Source organism: Heterodontus francisci, chromosome 32, assembly GCF_036365525.1.
Source record: "Heterodontus francisci isolate sHetFra1 chromosome 32, sHetFra1.hap1, whole genome shotgun sequence".
NCBI lineage: Eukaryota > Metazoa > Chordata > Chondrichthyes > Heterodontiformes > Heterodontidae > Heterodontus > Heterodontus francisci.
The window spans coordinates 55,233,294-55,254,570 of record NC_090402.1 but is presented as its reverse complement, the minus strand read 5'-3'; the positions used below and the strand labels follow the sequence as shown (position 1 = coordinate 55,254,570).

Below are 21,277 nucleotides of genomic sequence, written 5' to 3'. Positions count from 1 at the left end.
TCCATCATTGCCTGGAATAATATAACAAACTCCATCATAGCCTGGAATAATATAACAAACTCCATCATTGCCTGGAATAATATAACAAACTCCATCATAGCCTGGAATAATATAACAAACTCCATCATTGCCTGGAATAATATAACAAACTCCATCATAGCCTGGAATAATATAACAAACTCCATCATTGCCTGGAATAATATAACAAACTCCATCATAGCCTGGAATAATATAACAAACTCCATCATAGCCTGGATCAATATAACAAACTCCATCATAGCCTGGAATAATATAACAAACTCCATCATAGCCTGGAATAATATAACAAACTCCATCATAGCCTGGAATAATATAACAAACTCCATCATAGCCTGGAATAATATAACAAACTCCATCATAGCCTGGAATAATATAACAAACTCCATCATTGCCTGGAATAATATAACAAACTCCATCATTGCCTGGAATAATATAACAAACTCCATCATAGCCTGGAATAATATAACAAACTCCATCATAGCCTGGAATAATATAACAAACTCCATCATAGCCTGGAATAATATAACAAACTCCATCATTGCCTGGAATAATATAACAAACTCCATCATTGCCTGGAATAATATAACAAACTCCATCATAGCCTGGATCAATATAACAAACTCCATCATAGCCTGGAATAATATAACAAACTCCATCATCGCCTGGATCAATATAACAAACTCCATCATAGCCTGGAATAATATAACAAACTCCATCATTGCCTGGAATAATATAACAAACTCCATCATTGCCTGGAATAATATAACAAACTCCATCATTGCCTGGAATAATATAACAAACTCCATCATAGCCTGGAATAATATAACAAACTCCATCATAGCCTGGAATAATATAACAAACTCCATCATAGCCTGGAATAATATAACAAACTCCATCATTGCCTGGAATAATATAACAAACTCCATCATTGCCTGGAATAATATAACAAACTCCATCATAGCCTGGAATAATATAACAAACTCCATCATCGCCTGGATCAATATAACAAACTCCATCATCGCCTGGATCAATATAACAAACTCCATCATAGCCTGGAATAATATAACAAACTCCATCATTGCCTGGAATAATATAACAAACTCCATCATTGCCTGGAATAATATAACAAACTCCATCATCGCCTGGATCAATATAACAAACTCCATCATAGCCTGGAATAATATAACAAACTCCATCATTGCCTGGAATAATATAACAAACTCCATCATTGCCTGGAATAATATAACAAACTCCATCATTGCCTGGAATAATATAACAAACTCCATCATCGCCTGGATCAATATAACAAACTCCATCATAGCCTGGATCAATATAACAAACTCCATCATAGCCTGGATCAATATAACAAACTCCATCATAGCCTGGATCAATATAACAAACTCCATCATAGCCTGGATCAATATAACAAACTCCATCATAGCCTGGATCAATATAACAAACTCCATCATAGCCTGGATCAATATAACAAACTCCATCATAGCCTGGATCAATATAACAAACTCCATCATCGCCTGGATCAATATAACAAACTCCATCATAGCCTGGAATAATATAACAAACTCCATCATAGCCTGGATCAATATAACAAACTCCATCATAGCCTGGAATAATATAACAAACTCCATCATAGCCTGGAATAATATAACAAACTCCATCATAGCCTGGATCAATATAACAAACTCCATCATAGCCTGGAATAATATAACAAACTCCATCATAGCCTGGATCAATATAACAAACTCCATCATAGCCTGGAATAATATAACAAACTCCATCATAGCCTGGATCAATATAACAAACTCCATCATAGCCTGGAATAATATAACAAACTCCATCATTGCCTGGAATAATATAACAAACTCCATCATTGCCTGGATCAATATAACAAACTCCATCATAGCCTGGATCAATATAACAAACTCCATCATAGCCTGGATCAATATAACAAACTCCATCATAGCCTGGAATAATATAACAAACTCCATCATTGCCTGGAATAATATAACAAACTCCATCATAGCCTGGATCAATATAACAAACTCCATCATTGCCTGGAATAATATAACAAACTCCATCATAGCCTGGATCAATATAACAAACTCCATCATAGCCTGGAATAATATAACAAACTCCATCATAGCCTGGAATAATATAACAAACTCCATCATAGCCTGGAATAATATAACAAACTCCATCATAGCCTGGATCAATATAACAAACTCCATCATAGCCTGGATCAATATAACAAACTCCATCATTGCCTGGATCAATATAACAAACTCCATCATTGCCTGGAATAATATAACAAACTCCATCATTGCCTGGAATAATATAACAAACTCCATCATAGCCTGGATCAATATAACAAACTCCATCATTGCCTGGAATAATATAACAAACTCCATCATAGCCTGGATCAATATAACAAACTCCATCATTGCCTGGAATAATATAACAAACTCCATCATTGCCTGGAATAATATAACAAACTCCATCATAGCCTGGATCAATATAACAAACTCCATCATAGCCTGGAATAATATAAAAAACTCCATCATAGCCTGGAATAATATAACAAACTCCATCATAGCCTGGATCAATATAACAAACTCCATCATTGCCTGGAATAATATAACAAACTCCATCATAGCCTGGATCAATATAACAAACTCCATCATTGCCTGGAATAATATAACAAACTCCATCATAGCCTGGATCAATATAACAAACTCCATCATTGCCTGGAATAATATAACAAACTCCATCATAGCCTGGATCAATATAACAAACTCCATCATTGCCTGGAAGAATATAACAAACTCCATCATTGCCTGGAATAATATAACAAACTCCATCATTGCCTGGATCAATATAACAAACTCCATCATAGCCTGGAATAATATAACAAACTCCATCATAGCCTGGATCAATATAACAAACTCCATCATAGCCTGGATCAATATAACAAACTCCATCATAGCCTGGATCAATATAACAAACTCCATCATAGCCTGGAATAATATAACAAACTCCATCATTGCCTGGAATAATATAACAAACTCCATCATTGCCTGGAATAATATAACAAACTCCATCATCGCCTGGATCAATATAACAAACTCCATCATAGCCTGGAATAATATAACAAACTCCATCATAGCCTGGATCAATATAACAAACTCCATCATTGCCTGGAATAATATAACAAACTCCATCATAGCCTGGATCAATATAACAAACTCCATCATCGCCTGGAATAATATAACAAACTCCATCATTGCCTGGAATAATATAACAAACTCCATCATAGCCTGGATCAATATAACAAACTCCATCATAGCCTGGAATAATATAACAAACTCCATCATAGCCTGGATCAATATAACAAACTCCATCATAGCCTGGAATAATATAACAAACTCCATCATTGCCTGGAATAATATAACAAACTCCATCATTGCCTGGAATAATATAACAAACTCCATCATCGCCTGGATCAATATAACAAACTCCATCATAGCCTGGAATAATATAACAAACTCCATCATAGCCTGGATCAATATAACAAACTCCATCATAGCCTGGATCAATATAACAAACTCCATCATAGCCTGGAATAATATAACAAACTCCATCATAGCCTGGATCAATATAACAAACTCCATCATAGCCTGGAATAATATAACAAACTCCATCATAGCCTGGATCAATATAACAAACTCCATCATAGCCTGGAATAATATAACAAACTCCATCATAGCCTGGATCAATATAACAAACTCCATCATAGCCTGGAATAATATAACAAACTCCATCATAGCCTGGATCAATATAACAAACTCCATCATAGCCTGGAATAATATAACAAACTCCATCATAGCCTGGAATAATATAACAAACTCCATCATAGCCTGGAATAATATAACAAACTCCATCATAGCCTGGATCAATATAACAAACTCCATCATAGCCTGGAATAATATAACAAACTCCATCATAGCCTGGAATAATATAACAAACTCCATCATAGCCTGGATCAATATAACAAACTCCATCATAGCCTGGATCAATATAACAAACTCCATCATAGCCTGGATCAATATAACAAACTCCATCATAGCCTGGAATAATATAACAAACTCCATCATAGCCTGGATCAATATAACAAACTCCATCATAGCCTGGATCAATATAACAAACTCCATCATAGCCTGGAATAATATAACAAACTCCATCATAGCCTGGAATAATATAACAAACTCCATCATAGCCTGGAATAATATAACAAACTCCATCATAGCCTGGATCAATATAACAAACTCCATCATAGCCTGGATCAATATAACAAACTCCATCATAGCCTGGATCAATATAACAAACTCCATCATAGCCTGGATCAATATAACAAACTCCATCATAGCCTGGAATAATATAACAAACTCCATCATAGCCTGGATCAATATAACAAACTCCATCATAGCCTGGATCAATATAACAAACTCCATCATAGCCTGGAATAATATAACAAACTCCATCATAGCCTGGATCAATATAACAAACTCCATCATAGCCTGGAATAATATAACAAACTCCATCATAGCCTGGAATAATATAACAAACTCCATCATAGCCTGGATCAATATAACAAACTCCATCATAGCCTGGATCAATATAACAAACTCCATCATAGCCTGGAATAATATAACAAACTCCATCATAGCCTGGATCAATATAACAAACTCCATCATAGCCTGGATCAATATAACAAACTCCATCATCGCCTGGATCAATATAACAAACTCCATCATAGCCTGGATCAATATAACAAACTCCATCATAGCCTGGAATAATATAACAAACTCCATCATAGCCTGGATCAATATAACAAACTCCATCATAGCCTGGATCAATATAACAAACTCCATCATAGCCTGGAATAATATAACAAACTCCATCATAGCCTGGATCAATATAACAAACTCCATCATAGCCTGGAATAATATAACAAACTCCATCATAGCCTGGATCAATATAACAAACTCCATCATAGCCTGGAATAATATAACAAACTCCATCATAGCCTGGAATAATATAACAAACTCCATCATTGCCTGGAATAATATAACAAACTCCATCATAGCCTGGAATAATATAACAAACTCCATCATTGCCTGGAATAATATAACAAACTCCATCATAGCCTGGAATAATATAACAAACTCCATCATCGCCTGGATCAATATAACAAACTCCATCATAGCCTGGATCAATATAACAAACTCCATCATAGCCTGGAATAATATAACAAACTCCATCATAGCCTGGAATAATATAACAAACTCCATCATAGCCTGGAATAATATAACAAACTCCATCATCGCCTGGATCAATATAACAAACTCCATCATCGCCTGGATCAATATAACAAACTCCATTATAGCCTGGATCAATATAACAAACTCCATCATAGCCTGGAATAATATAACAAACTCCATCATAGCCTGGAATAATATAACAAACTCCATCATAGCCTGGAATAATATAACAAACTCCATCATAGCCTGGAATAATATAACAAACTCCATCATCGCCTGGATCAATATAACAAACTCCATCATAGCCTGGAATAATATAACAAACTCCATCATAGCCTGGAATAATATAACAAACTCCATCATAGCCTGGAATAATATAACAAACTCCATCATAGCCTGGAATAATATAACAAACTCCATCATAGCCTGGATCAATATAACAAACTCCATCATAGCCTGGAATAATATAACAAACTCCATCATAGCCTGGAATAATATAACAAACTCCATCATCGCCTGGATCAATATAACAAACTCCATCATAGCCTGGAATAATATAACAAACTCCATCATAGCCTGGATCAATATAACAAACTCCATCATAGCCTGGATCAATATAACAAACTCCATCATAGCCTGGAATAATATAACAAACTCCATCATAGCCTGGATCAATATAACAAACTCCATCATAGCCTGGAATAATATAACAAACTCCATCATAGCCTGGAATAATATAACAAACTCCATCATAGCCTGGAATAATATAACAAACTCCATCATAGCCTGGATCAATATAACAAACTCCATCATAGCCTGGAATAATATAACAAACTCCATCATAGCCTGGAATAATATAACAAACTCCATCATAGCCTGGATCAATATAACAAACTCCATCATAGCCTGGATCAATATAACAAACTCCATCATAGCCTGGATCAATATAACAAACTCCATCATAGCCTGGATCAATATAACAAACTCCATCATCGCCTGGAATAATATAACAAACTCCATCATAGCCTGGATCAATATAACAAACTCCATCATAGCCTGGAATAATATAACAAACTCCATCATTGCCTGGAATAATATAACAAACTCCATCATAGCCTGGATCAATATAACAAACTCCATCATAGCCTGGATCAATATAACAAACTCCATCATAGCCTGGATCAATATAACAAACTCCATCATCGCCTGGATCAATATAACAAACTCCATCATAGCCTGGAATAATATAACAAACTCCATCATAGCCTGGATCAATATAACAAACTCCATCATCGCCTGGAATAATATAACAAACTCCATCATAGCCTGGAATAATATAACAAACTCCATCATCGCCTGGATCAATATAACAAACTCCATCATCGCCTGGATCAATATAACAAACTCCATCATAGCCTGGATCAATATAACAAACTCCATCATAGCCTGGAATAATATAACAAACTCCATCATAGCCTGGAATAATATAACAAACTCCATCATAGCCTGGAATAATATAACAAACTCCATCATAGCCTGGAATAATATAACAAACTCCATCATCGCCTGGATCAATATAACAAACTCCATCATAGCCTGGAATAATATAACAAACTCCATCATAGCCTGGAATAATATAACAAACTCCATCATAGCCTGGAATAATATAACAAACTCCATCATAGCCTGGAATAATATAACAAACTCCATCATAGCCTGGAATAATATAACAAACTCCATCATAGCCTGGAATAATATAACAAACTCCATCATTGCCTGGAATAATATAACAAACTCCATCATAGCCTGGAATAATATAACAAACTCCATCATAGCCTGGAATAATATAACAAACTCCATCATAGCCTGGAATAATATAACAAACTCCATCATAGCCTGGATCAATATAACAAACTCCATCATAGCCTGGAATAATATAACAAACTCCATCATAGCCTGGATCAATATAACAAACTCCATCATAGCCTGGAATAATATAACAAACTCCATCATAGCCTGGAATAATATAACAAACTCCATCATAGCCTGGAATAATATAACAAACTCCATCATAGCCTGGATCAATATAACAAACTCCATCATAGCCTGGATCAATATAACAAACTCCATCATAGCCTGGAATAATATAACAAACTCCATCATAGCCTGGAATAATATAACAAACTCCATCATAGCCTGGATCAATATAACAAACTCCATCATAGCCTGGAATAATATAACAAACTCCATCATAGCCTGGATCAATATAACAAACTCCATCATAGCCTGGAATAATATAACAAACTCCATCATAGCCTGGATCAATATAACAAACTCCATCATAGCCTGGATCAATATAACAAACTCCATCATAGCCTGGATCAATATAACAAACTCCATCATAGCCTGGATCAATATAACAAACTCCATCATAGCCTGGAATAATATAACAAACTCCATCATAGCCTGGATCAATATAACAAACTCCATCATAGCCTGGATCAATATAACAAACTCCATCATAGCCTGGATCAATATAACAAACTCCATCATAGCCTGGATCAATATAACAAACTCCATCATAGCCTGGATCAATATAACAAACTCCATCATAGCCTGGATCAATATAACAAACTCCATCATAGCCTGGAATAATATAACAAACTCCATCATAGCCTGGATCAATATAACAAACTCCATCATAGCCTGGATCAATATAACAAACTCCATCATAGCCTGGATCAATATAACAAACTCCATCATAGCCTGGAATAATATAACAAACTCCATCATAGCCTGGATCAATATAACAAACTCCATCATAGCCTGGATCAATATAACAAACTCCATCATAGCCTGGAATAATATAACAAACTCCATCATAGCCTGGATCAATATAACAAACTCCATCATAGCCTGGAATAATATAACAAACTCCATCATAGCCTGGAATAATATAACAAACTCCATCATAGCCTGGATCAATATAACAAACTCCATCATAGCCTGGAATAATATAACAAACTCCATCATAGCCTGGAATAATATAACAAACTCCATCATAGCCTGGATCAATATAACAAACTCCATCATAGCCTGGATCAATATAACAAACTCCATCATAGCCTGGAATAATATAACAAACTCCATCATAGCCTGGATCAATATAACAAACTCCATCATAGCCTGGATCAATATAACAAACTCCATCATAGCCTGGAATAATATAACAAACTCCATCATAGCCTGGAATAATATAACAAACTCTATCAAAGACTAGATAGACAGTGTACGGTGGCATAGTAGTAATGTTACCTGATTAGTCATGCAGAGACCCAGACTAATCCTCCAGAGTCATGTGTTCAAATCCCACCACGGCTGTTGATGGCAGTTAAATTCAATTAATTAATAAATCTGGAATTAAAAGCTAGTCTCAGTAATGGGGACCATGAAACTACCGGATTGTCGGAAAAACCCATCTGGTTCACTAATGTCCTTTACAGACGGAAATCTGCCGTCCTTACCCTGTCTGGCCTACATGTGACTCCAGGCCACAACAATGTGGTTGACGCTGAACTGCCCTCACAAATGGTTTAGAAACGTCAAAAAAGAATAAAACTGGGCGGACCACCTGGCATTGACCTAGGCACCGGGAACAACAACGGCAATCCCAGCCCTGTCGACCCTACAAAGTCCTCCTTACTAACATTTGGGGATTTGTGCCAAAATTCGGAGAGCTGTCCCACAGACTAGTCAAGCAGCAGCGTGACAGTCATACTCACTGAATCATAATGTACAGCCAATGTCCCAGAATCCTTCATCACCATCCCTGGAATGTCCTGCTCCTGTCCCACAAGAGTGGTATATGGTTGGGAGGGAGTTGCCCTCGAAGTCCTCAACATTGACTCCAGACACCATGAAGTTTCAGAGCATCTGAGTCGAATAAGGGCAAGGAAACCTTCTGCTGATTAACCCTACCACCTTTCCTCAGCTGATGAGACTACTCCATGTTGAACACCACTTGGAAGAACCACGGACGGTAGCAAGGGCACAAAATATACTCTGGGTGGGGGGCTTCAATGTCCATCACCAAGAGTGGCTCGGTAGCAACACAACTGACTGAGCTGGCCAAGTCCTGAAGGATATAGCTACCAGAGTAGTCTTGCAGCATGGTGAGGGAACCAACAAGACAGAAAAATATATTTGACCCGCCCTCACTAATCTACCTGTCCACGACAGTATTGGTAGGAGTGACCACCGCACAAGCCTCGTGAAGACTTAACAGCTGACGTCACGCTAAGAATACCATCCATCATGTAGTGTCCCAGGTACGAAATGGGATAGAGATTCAGAACAGATCTAGCAGCTCAAAATCGGGTAGCCATGAGGCACTGTGGGCCATCAGTAGCAGCAGAATTGTATTCAATCACAATCTGTAAGCTCATGGCCCGGCATATCCCCCACTCCACCATTACCATCAAGCCAGGGGACCAACCCAAATTCAATAAGGAGTGCAGGAGGGCATGCCAGGAGCAGCACAATGCATACCTAAAAATGGGGTGTTAACCTGGTGAAGCCACAACACAGGACTATATACATGATAGACAGCAGAAGCAGCCAGTGATAGACAAAGTGAAGCAATCCCATTACCAGCAAATCAGATCTAAGCTCTGTAGTTCTGCTACATCCAGTCATGAGTGATAGTGGACAATTAAAGAAGTAACAAGAGGTCCACAAACATCCCTATCCTCAATGATGGGGGAGCTCAGCACATCAGTGCAAAAGACAAGGCTGAAGCACGTGCATCCATCTTCAGCCAGAGTGCCGAGTGGATGATCCATCTTGTCGTCCTCGAGGTCTCCAGCATCACAGATGCCAGTCTTCAGCCAATTCGATTCACTCCACGTGATATCAAGAAATGGCTGAAGGCACTGGGCACAGCAAGGGCTATGGGCCCTGACAACATTCCTGCAACAGCATTGAAGATTTGTGTTCCAGAACTTGTTGCACCTCTAGCCAAGCTGCTCCAGTACAGTGACAGCACTGGCATCTACCCAATAATATGGAAAACAGCCCAGGTATGCGCTGTCCACAAAAAAACAGAACAATTCCAATCCAGCCAATTAAAGCCCCATCAGTCTACTCTCAATCATCAGCAAAGTGATGGAAGGTGCCATCAACCGTGCTATCAAGTGGCACTTGCTTAGCAATAACCTGCTCACCGATGCTCAGTTTCAGTTCCACGAGGGCCACTTGGCTCCAGACCTTATTATTGCCTTGGTCCAAACGTGCATAAAAGAGCTGAACTCAAGAGGTGAGGTGAGAGTGACTGCCTTTGATATCAAGGCAGTATTTGAATGAGTATGGCAGCACGGAGCCCTAGCAAAATTTAAGTTAATGGGAATCAGGGGGAAAACTCTCTGCTGGTTGGAGTCATACCTAGCACCAAGGAAGGTGGTTTTGTTTGTTGGAGGTCAAACATCTAAGCCTCAGCAGGAGTTCCTCAGGGTAGTGTCCTAGGCCCAACCATCTTCAGCTGCTTCATCAATGAATTGCCATCCATAAGGTCAGAAGTGGGGACGTTCGCCGGTGATTGCACTGTGTTCAAGTCCATTCATGACTCCTCAGATGCAGAAGTAGTCTGTTTCCACATGTAGCAAGACGTGGATAACATTCAGGCTTGGGCTAATAAGTGGCAAGAAACATTTGCGCCACAATAGTGCCAGGTAATCAACATCTCAAACAAGAAAGAATCTAACCATCTCCCCTTGACATTCAATGGCATAGTCATTGCTGAATCCCTACCATCAACCTGAATCTTAACTGGACCAGCCACATAAATACCGTGGTTACTAGAGCAGGTCAGAGTCTGGGAATTCTGCAGCAAGTAACTCATCTCCAGACTCTCCAAAGACTGTCCAAAGACTGTCCACCATCTACAAGGGTTCCCCAAGCAGACTGCCAAAGTCATTTAGCAGAATGCCTCATCACCAGAACTTTCAAACAGTCATCAAGACGTAGCTTGGCTGGTGGTGAGAAGGGCCCTCCCTGTCAGATCCTTCCTGCACTCCCGGAGTCTCACTGCCTCCTTACGCTGCCCTCGAGATAGCTGTGGTGGGGAAGAGACCGTCACCCACCTCCTTCTGGAATGTGCCTTTGCAAAGTAGGTCTGGAAAGAGGTGCAGTGGTTTTTGCCAAGGTTCATCCCGAGCAGCTCTGTAACAGAGGAGTCTGTGCTTTACGGGCTATTCCCAAGGACACACACCGAGATAAACATCAACTGCTGCTAGAGGACCATCAATTCGGTGAACGATGTTCTTTGGTCTGTCTGCAACTTGCTGGTCTTCCAGTGCAAAGAGTTGTCCTCAACCGAGTGTTACAGACTGGCACATTCCGAGGTCCAGGACTACGTGCTGAGGGACGCACTAAAGCTTGGAGGCCACCGCAAAGGCTCAATGGGGAAAGGCCACATGTAAGGTAGTATACCAGTAGTATACCAAGGGGCTGGACCCCGCGTAAAACCTCTCAGGCTGTATGCACCAAATATGGTTTGCTGTGTAATGCAAATATATATATTGCATATAAAAATGGAAAGAGTTGTGAGGCAACTAATGTTCTGTATCAAAGGAATCTGATCACTATTGTACTTTACGAAATGTCAAATTTGAACTGCTTTGAACTATTTTGTAATGTATTTTTTTTACAAATTTTTATAAATTAAGTATATTTCTGGAAATAAAATCCACAAGGCACAAGTTAGGAGTGTGATGAAATACTCTCCACTTGCCTGGATGAGTGCAGTTCCAACAACAGTCAAAAAGCTCAATACGATCCAGGATAAAGGTACCCACTTGATTGGCACCCCATCCACCACCTTAAACATTCACTCCCTCCACCATCGGTGCACAGTGGCAGCAGTGTGTACCATGTACAAGATGCACTGCTGCAACTCACCAAGGCTCCTCCAACAGCACCTTCCAAACCCATGACTTCTACTAACTAGAAGGACAAGGGCAGCAGACGCATGGGAACACCACCACCTCAACGTTCCCCTGCAAGTCACACATCACCCTGACTTCGGTCTGTATCGCCATTCCTTCACTGTCGCTGAATCAAAAATCTGGAACTCCCTTCCTAACAGCACTGTGGGTGTACCTACACCAGACGGACTGCAACGGTTTGAGAAGACAGCTCACCACCACCTTCTCAAGGGCCATTAGGGATGGGCAACAAATGTTGGCCTTGCCAGCGACGCTCACATCCAATGAAAAGATTTTTTAAAAACGCCATCGTATACTGGAGCAAGATAACAAAACAAAATCCATTATAGACTGGATTAACATAACAAAGCAAACTCCCTCATAGACTGGATCAAAATAACAAACTCCATCATAGCCTGGATTAATATTCTATAGATGGACAGTGCCAAAATATTCAAAAGCTGTAAAGGCCTGATGGAAAGTGTGAAATTTGCTGAAGACAGCAAGACTAACCTCAATGTGTTCCGACCAGTTCTCTTCAGTCATACTCTTCTGCAAGGATGAAGAATGCAGTGTTAGACAAAACAACACATGACTCTTTGTCACACTCCACACTGCCCTCCCCAGCTCACTCCCATACTATTGTTAATCTTGGCACCAACCAACTGTCACCACAGTCAATCCAATACAAGATTCTCCAATGGCCTGGCAAAGTGATCACCTGGTATGCAACTGAGCTGATGAGAATAGAAGGGGTCAGGCTCGAGCTGCGCGTTCGCTGATTCCAATCAAAAGGGTCTATACAATTTTATGAGGGTAAAATTAACCAGGGTTCCTGCTTCTGCTGCCAAGTCTCCACACTAGGTGAAGACAGCACGTGATGCCCCACTTGGTCAAATACCCGACTGACATTGTGTAGATTTGCATACAAAGAGCCAGCTGAGCAAGGCAATCATGTAACTGCACCTGATGAAGTGTCAGGGATTCAGGAGAGGAGGAGGAACATTGAAGTGCAATGTCTAAGGAAAGAGGGGCTGGAGGGGGAAGGACGGGGGGGGCGGGGGGGCGGAGGGGGAAAGACGGGGAGGGGGGGAAGGGGGAAAGACGGGTAGAAGGGGGAAAAGACGGGGAGGGGGGGGAAGGGGGAAAAGACGGGGAGGGGGGGAAGGGGGAAAAGACGGGGAGGGGGGGAAAGGGGGAAAAGACGGGGAGGGGGGAAAGGGGGAAAAGACGGGGAGGGGGAAAGGGGGAAAAGACGGGGAGGGGGGGAAAGGGGGAAAAGACGGGGGGGGAAGGGGGAAAGGCGGGGGCGGGGGAAAGGCGGGGGCGGGGGATAGGCGGGGGCGGGGGAAAGGCGGGGGCGGGGGAAAGGCGGGGGCGGGGGAAAGGCGGGGGCGGGGGAAAGGCGGGGGCGGGGGAAAGGCGGGGGCGGGGGAAAGGCGGGGGCGGGGGAAAGGCGGGGGCGGGGGAAAGGCGGGGGCGGGGGAAAGGCGGGGGCGGGGGAAAGGCGGGGGCGGGGGAAAGGCGGGGGCGGGGGAAAGGCGGGGGCGGGGGAAAGGCGGGGGCGGGGGAAAGGCGGGGGCGGGGGAAAGGCGGGGGCGGGGGAAAGGCGGGGGCGGGGGAAAGGCGGGGGCGGGGGAAAGGCGGGGGCGGGGGAAAGGCGGGGGCGGGGGAAAGGCGGGGCGGGGGCGGGGAAAGGCGGGGCGGGGGCGGGGAAAGGCGGGGCGGGGGCGGGGAAAGGCGGGGCGGGGGCGGGGGAAAGGCGGGGCGGGGGCGGGGGAAAGGCGGGGCGGGGGCGGGGGAAAGGCGGGGCGGGGGCGGGGGAAAGGCGGGGCGGGGGCGGGGGAAAGGCGGGGGCGGGGGCGGGGGCGGGGGCGGGGGAAAGGCGGGGGCGGGGGAAAGGCGGGGGCGGGGGAAAGGCGGGGGCGGGGGCGGGGGCGGGGGCGGGGGCGGGGGCGGGGGCGGGGGCGGGGGCGGGGGAAAGGCGGGGGCGGGGGCGGGGGAAAGGCGGGGGCGGGGGCGGGGGAAAGGCGGGGGCGGGGGCGGGGGAAAGGCGGGGGCGGGGGCGGGGGAAAGGCGGGGGCGGGGGCGGGGGAAAGGCGGGGGCGGGGGCGGGGGAAAGGCGGGGGCGGGGGCGGGGGAAAGGCGGGGGCGGGGGCGGGGGAAAGGCGGGGGCGGGGGCGGGGGAAAGGCGGGGGCGGGGGCGGGGGAAAGGCGGGGGCGGGGGCGGGGGAAAGGCGGGGGCGGGGGAAAGGCGGGGGCGGGGGAAAGGCGGGGGCGGGGGAAAGGCGGGGGCGGGGGCGGGGGAAAGGCGGGGGCGGGGGCGGGGGAAAGGCGGGGGCGGGGGCGGGGGAAAGACGGGGGCGGAAGGGGGAAAGACGGGGGCGGAAGGGGGAAAGACGGGGGCGGAAGGGGGAAAGACGGGGGCGGAAGGGGGAAAGACGGGGGCGGAAGGGGGAAAGACGGGGGCGGAAGGGGGAAAGACGGGGGCGGAAGGGGGAAAGACGGGGGCGGAAGGGGGAAAGACGGGGGCGGAAGGGGGAAAGACGGGGGCGGAAGGGGGAAAGACGGGGGCGGAAGGGGGAAAGACGGGGGCGGAAGGGGGAAAGACGGGGGCGGAAGGGGGAAAGACGGGGGCGGAAGGGGGAAAGACGGGGGCGGAAGGGGGAAAGACGGGGGCGGAAGGGGGAAAGACGGGGGCGGAAGGGGGAAAGACGGGGGCGGAAGGGGGAAAGACGGGGGCGGAAGGGGGAAAGACGGGGGCGGAAGGGGGAAAGACGGGGGCGGAAGGGGGAAAGACGGGGGCGGAAGGGGGAAAGACGGGGGCGGAAGGGGGAAAGACGGGGGCGGAAGGGGGAAAGACGGGGGCGGAAGGGGGAAAGACGGGGGCGGAAGGGGGAAAGACGGGGGCGGAAGGGGGAAAGACGGGGGCGGAAGGGGGAAAGACGGGGGCGGAAGGGGGAAAGACGGGGGCGGAAGGGGGAAAGACGGGGGCGGAAGGGGGAAAGACGGGGGCGGAAGGGGGAAAGACGGGGGCGGAAGGGGGAAAGACGGGGGCGGAAGGGGGAAAGACGGGGGCGGAAGGGGGAAAGACGGGGGCGGAAGGGGGAAAGACGGGGGCGGAAGGGGGAAAGACGGGGGCGGAAGGGGGAAAGACGGGGGCGGAAGGGGGAAAGACGGGGGCGGAAGGGGGAAAGACGGGGGCGGAAGGGGGAAAGACGGGGGCGGAAGGGGGAAAGACGGGGGCGGAAGGGGGAAAGACGGGGGCGGAAGGGGGAAAGACGGGGGCGGAAGGGGGAAAGACGGGGGCGGAAGGGGGTGGAGAGGGAAAGACAGAGGGTAACGGTGAAGAGAGTCTTTGATAATTTGGTCAGTTACATACTGATACATAGGGGGAGCTCGAGTGGGAGCTGACTGATGGGGTTGCTGTATCAGATCACCAGCAGGATGGCTCACTGTACCATCACCAAGCTCAGTGCAAACTGATATCCTGGACAATTCAAACACTTGATCCCACCCTTCTACTAATCCACAGCCTGCATAAGAATGACTGGGACTTACCTCCACAAAACGTTTAAACAAAAGGTATTTGATGGAAGCTAAGTAGCGCTGGTTCACAACATTTGGGCAGAACACTGTGGACAGCAAAAACAGAAGATCCTTTCAGCACTTTACTCAAACATTCCTCTTCTCTTCCTCCTTTCCTCTCCCGCAGGTCTTGGCCTTTGCTGGGATATGGTCCATAGCATCAGCTACTGTCCACTACCTTACCCGTATGGACATTCCCCATAAATGTGCCCAAGTAAGGAGTCTCAACGGCTATTCACTTTTCGTTAGCACATTTCCAATCCTGCTCTCAACCAACACAAACTTTCTAGCAGGGGCCAGTGGATGGTGATCAGCTATACCACATGCATTAAAGACATATGTCATTGTAAGAAACATGGAAACATGCAGGACGGAAAGACTCAGCGAACTAATCCCCAAAATCCTTGAATACTGAGCAAGGTGATGGAAAGACAAGGGGGAGTGCAGCCAGAGCCAAGGACATGACACCACGGGTGGCTCAGCTGCACAGAGGGGCACAAGGAAGACTGGAAGAGTGATAGTGATAGGAGATTCAATAGTCAGGGGAACAGACAGACGTTTCTGTGGCCGCTGACATGAATCCAGGATGTTGTGTTGCCAGGGTCAAGGATGTCACTGAGCAGCTGCAGAGCATTCTGAAGGGGGAGGGTGAACAGCCAACAGTCATGGTCCACATTGATACCAACGATATAGGTAGAAAGAGGGATGTGGTCCTGCAAAAAGAGTTTACTGAGCTAGGTAAGAAATTAGCAAGATGAACTTCTAAAGTAGTAATCTCCGGATTACTCCCAGTGCCATGCGCAAGTGAGTACAGGAATAGAAGGATAAGACAGATAAATGCGTGGCTGGAAAGTTGGTGCAGAAGGGAGAGCTTCAGATTCCTGGGACATTGGGACCAGCTCTGGGGGAGATGGCACCTGTACAGGATGGACAGGTTGCACCTAAACAGAGTCAGGACTGAGTTCCTTGTTGGATATTTTGCTAGTGCTGTTGGGGAGGATTTAAACTAGTTTGGCAGAAGGATGGGGACCTGAGGTAGAGTCAGTTAGGACAAAATCAGAAATGAAAATGGAAGGCAGAAAATTAGTGGATGAGTCTGGAAGACAGAGGAAACAAAGCTGATAGACACATGGCAGTATGATATCATAGCTCTTACAGAAACATGGCTTTAGGTGGGACAGGAATGGCAGCTCAACGTTCCTGGTTACAAGGTTTTCAGGCGCAATAGAGAGGGGTGGGGGGGGCGGGGGGGAGATAAGAAAGGAGGGCAAGTGGCAACTTTGTCAAGGAAACAATTGCAGCTGTGAGGAGGATGATATGTTAGAAGGTTCATCAAATGAGGCCATATGGATTGAGCTAAGGAACAAAAAAAGGGCAATCACACTGCTGGGAGCGAAATGTAGATCCCCAAACAGTCAGAGGGAGATAGAAGAGCAGATATGTAGGCAAATCTCTGAGATGTGCAAGAACAATAGGGCAGTAATAGTAGGGGATTTTTAACTACCCCAATATTAACTGGGATAGTTTCAGTGTGAAAGAAATTGAGGGAGCAGAATTCTTGAGGTGTACACAGGAGAACCTTTTTTGCCCAGTATGTAGCATTTTTGGATTTAATTTTAGGAAATTAAGCTGGGCAAGTGGAAGGAGTGACAGTGGGAGAGGTTTTGGTGGTAGTGATATTAACTCAGTCACTTTTAACATAATTATGGAAAAAAACCAGGATAGAACAGGAGTTAGAGCTCTCAATTGGGGCAAGGCCAATTTTACTATGCTGAGGAGCAATTTAGTGAAAGTGGACTGAAACAGCTACCTGAAGATAAATCAGTGTCAGAGCAGTGAGAGGTATTCAAAGGGGAAATTCAGGGGGTTCAGAGTAAACATATTCCCACAAAGAAAAAGGATGGGATGGCCAAATCTAGAGCCCCATGGATGACAAGGAGCTTACCGGGCAAGATAAGGCAGAAAAAGAAAGTTTATGTCCGACACCGAGAACTCAATACTACAGAAAGCTGAGATCAGTACAGAAAGTGGAGGGGTGAAATCATAAAAGTAAATTAGGAAACCAAAAAGAGGGCATGAAAGAATATTGTCAAGCAAAATCAAGGTGAACCCAAAGATGTTTTATGAATACATTAAGAGTAAGTAAGGAAAGAGTAGGGCCCATAAAAGACTAAAAAGGTAACCTATGTGTAGTTTGTTCAGTTTGCTTACCCATTTTTTTTTTTCAGGTTTGCACTTGCTGCTGTTCAATATTCAGTGTATTAACACCTAATCTGTACTAATGCTTTGTCTTTCAACACACCATTAACATATTGTTTGCCTTTGCTCCGTGACCTTTTGGTCAGCTATGTGGCCTGGTCCAATCTAGACCTCCTTTGTTATCTCTTGCCCCACCCCCACCTCACTTGCTTATAACCTGTGACTTTTCTAATATTTGTCAGTTCCGATGAAGGGTCACTGACCCGAAACGTTAACTCTGCTTCTCTTTCCACAGATGCTGCCAGACCTGCTGAGTGGTTCCAGCATTTCTTGTTTTTATTTCAGATTTCCAGCATCCGCAGTATTTTGCTTTTATTGAAATAGTGGAGTGTCTGTCCATCATTTTCCAGTCCTCACTGGATACAGGTGTGATGCCAGAGGATTGGAGGACTGCTAACATTGTACCTCTGTTTAAAAAAGGAGCAAGGGATAGACCAAATAACTATAGGCCAGTCAGTCTAAACTCGGTAGTGGGCGAATTACTGGAATTAATTGTGAGAGATAGGATGAACTCTCACTTAGAAAGGTACAGATGAATCCAGGATAGTCAGCATTTATTTGTTCATGGAAGGTCGTGTCTGACTAACTTGACTGAATTTTTTGAAGTAACAAGGAGGATAGATGAAGGTAGTGCAGTTGATGTGGTCTACATGGATTTTAGCGAGACTTTTGACAAGGTTTCACATGGCAGACTGCTTAAAAAAAAGCCTAGGGGATCCAGGGAAAAGTGGCAAGGTGGATACAAAATTGGCTCAGTGACATGAAACAAAGGGTAACTGTTGACAGATGATTTTGCGACTGGAGGGCTGTTTCCAGTGGCATTCTGCAGGGCTCAGTACTAGCTCCCCTGCTTTTTGTGGTATACATCAACAATTTGGATGTAAATGTTGAGGCTATGATCAACAAGTTTTCAGATGACACAAAAAAATGGCCGTGTGGTTGATAGCGAGGAGGATAGTTGTAGACTGCAGGAAGACTTCAATGGATTGGTCAGGTAGATAGAAATGTGGCAAATGGAATTCAACCCAGAGAAGTGGGAGCTAATGCTTTTGGAGAGGTCAAACAAGGCAAAGGAATACAACGATTAATGGAAAAGTCCTGAGAAGTGTAGAGCAAGTGAGGGACCACAGAGTGAATGTCCACAGATCCCTGAAAGGTAGCAGGACAGGTTGATAAGGTGGTTAAGAAGGCATATGGAATCCTTTGCTTTATTAGCCGAGGTATAGAATATAAGAGCAGGGAAATTATACTGGAACTATATAACTCATTGGTTAGGCCACAACTTGTTCTGTGTGCAGTTCTGGTCACCTCATTACAGAAAGGATGTAATTGCACTAGAGAGGGTACAGAGGAGATTTACGAGGATGTTCCCAGGACTGGAAAAATGCAGCTATGCGGAAAGATTGGATAGGCTGGGCTTGTTCTCCTTGGAACACGAGAAGGCTGAGGGAAGAATTGAATGAAATGTACAAAAGTATGAGGGCCCTGGATAGATATGAAGGGCCTACTTACCTTAGCAGAGATGCCAGTGATTTGGGGGCATAGATTTAAAGTGATTGGTAGAAAGATTAGAGAGGAGATGAGGAAAAATATTTTTACCCAGAGGGTGGTGGGGGTCTGGAACTCACTGCCTGAAAGGGTAGTCGGGGCAGAAACCCTCAACCCATTTAAAAGGTGTCTGAATATGTATCTCAAGTGCCGTAATCTGCAGGGCTACGGACCAAATGCTGGAAGGTGGGATTAGGCTGGATGGCTCGTTTTCCGCCGGAACAGACACGATGGGCTAAGTCGCCTCTTTCTGTGCTGTAAACTTTCTATGATTCAAAAACTAATCTCTTTCAAGTGCCTCAAATATGGCACTAATGCTCCCTTACATGTCCCCATACTCGTTACTCCTCACCCCCACCCCGGGTTCCGCATTCCACATGCATCGGTGTGAAGTGACCTGCTCTAATCTGTCTGTGTCCTTTCCCTCTGAATACTCCTGCTTCTAAAACTCATGGCAATCCATCCAAATTCAATATATCTATTCCCTTCTGGATCTCAGTCGTTTTTTATTTATCCCACAAACTTAATTATTATTTGCATCTTTAAAATGCATAAACCAAGGTCGGACCTTATCCCAGAGAGTTCTCTTTAGCCCGGAGTATTTTACTTATCAGGCATCATTCCGTCACACCTCCATTAATTGCCCCATATCCATGTAGGCTGCTGCAATGACTGTGAGGGGAGTGTGCTACCACTGGTCATAGATTGTCATGACATGACAGGTTTAAATGATCACTTTTCATTATAAATAGAGTTACAAGGATTTAGAATGGCAATATAAAAATACAGATTGCATGTGAGACTTCAACATGGGGATTGATGTCTATGCTCACTGGTCCAATTTCCAACTTGCTCCTAATCCAGAGCACTGCACTCATTTGATTCACGTGCAATGCCACAGGACATCGACTAGTACGTAAAGAATGTATATTCATCAATCCACTGCAGGCATTGTCACAGGCAATTTATTCAAAAATGCCTTTGATACAATTTCCACCCCTTGGGTCACTGTTCACAATCAGTCTGTAAAACTTGGATACCTGCCTCATGAATTTGCTGCTTTAGAGAAGAGATCTGGCGATCCTGGGCTCGGGAATGATCCACAGGCAACGGTCACTGCTCACAATCTCATCCAAAAGGTCATCCTTCATTGCGTGACCGCATAGTCACATTTCACAAAAGATTCAATCATTGAGTGGCTTAATAGCCCCATCGGTGCACACCCACAATTTCTAACAGGGCGACTGATAGTGACCAGGAATAGCAACCCAGGTCCATTGACCCCTCCCTAGCCCAGGAACACTAAATGAAACAGTAGTGCCAACAAGCACTTCCTACTGATACGAGCACAGTGTCTGTGGCAGGGTGCAATCGGGGAGGTGGCTGGATTGCATCATTCAATAACAAGCCCAATGGACCATTTTCCCATGAAACCATATGAAGATTTATTAGGTGATTTAAAAACAGCCTTTTTCCAAGACAGACCCTGATTAAAATTATAAAAGGCAGAAGCCCTATGTACATAAG

At 44.6% G+C, this 21,277-nt stretch overlaps 1 protein-coding gene across 5 annotated transcripts in view; it reads right to left on the bottom strand.

The window, feature by feature from the left end:
- The window catches only part of LOC137347822 (exonuclease mut-7 homolog), a 556,743-nt gene that overhangs the window by 319,271 nt on the left and 216,195 nt on the right, over window positions 1-21,277 (bottom strand). For all 5 annotated transcript variants that reach the window (XM_068012844.1, XM_068012843.1, XM_068012840.1 and 2 more), the window contains 2 exons: window positions 15,917-15,990; window positions 12,869-12,907 (listed from right to left, as the gene is read on the bottom strand). In XM_068012844.1, coding sequence (XP_067868945.1) covers window positions 12,869-12,907; window positions 15,917-15,990 — 113 coding nt within the window. The remainder of the gene's footprint in view (window positions 1-12,868; window positions 12,908-15,916; window positions 15,991-21,277) is intronic.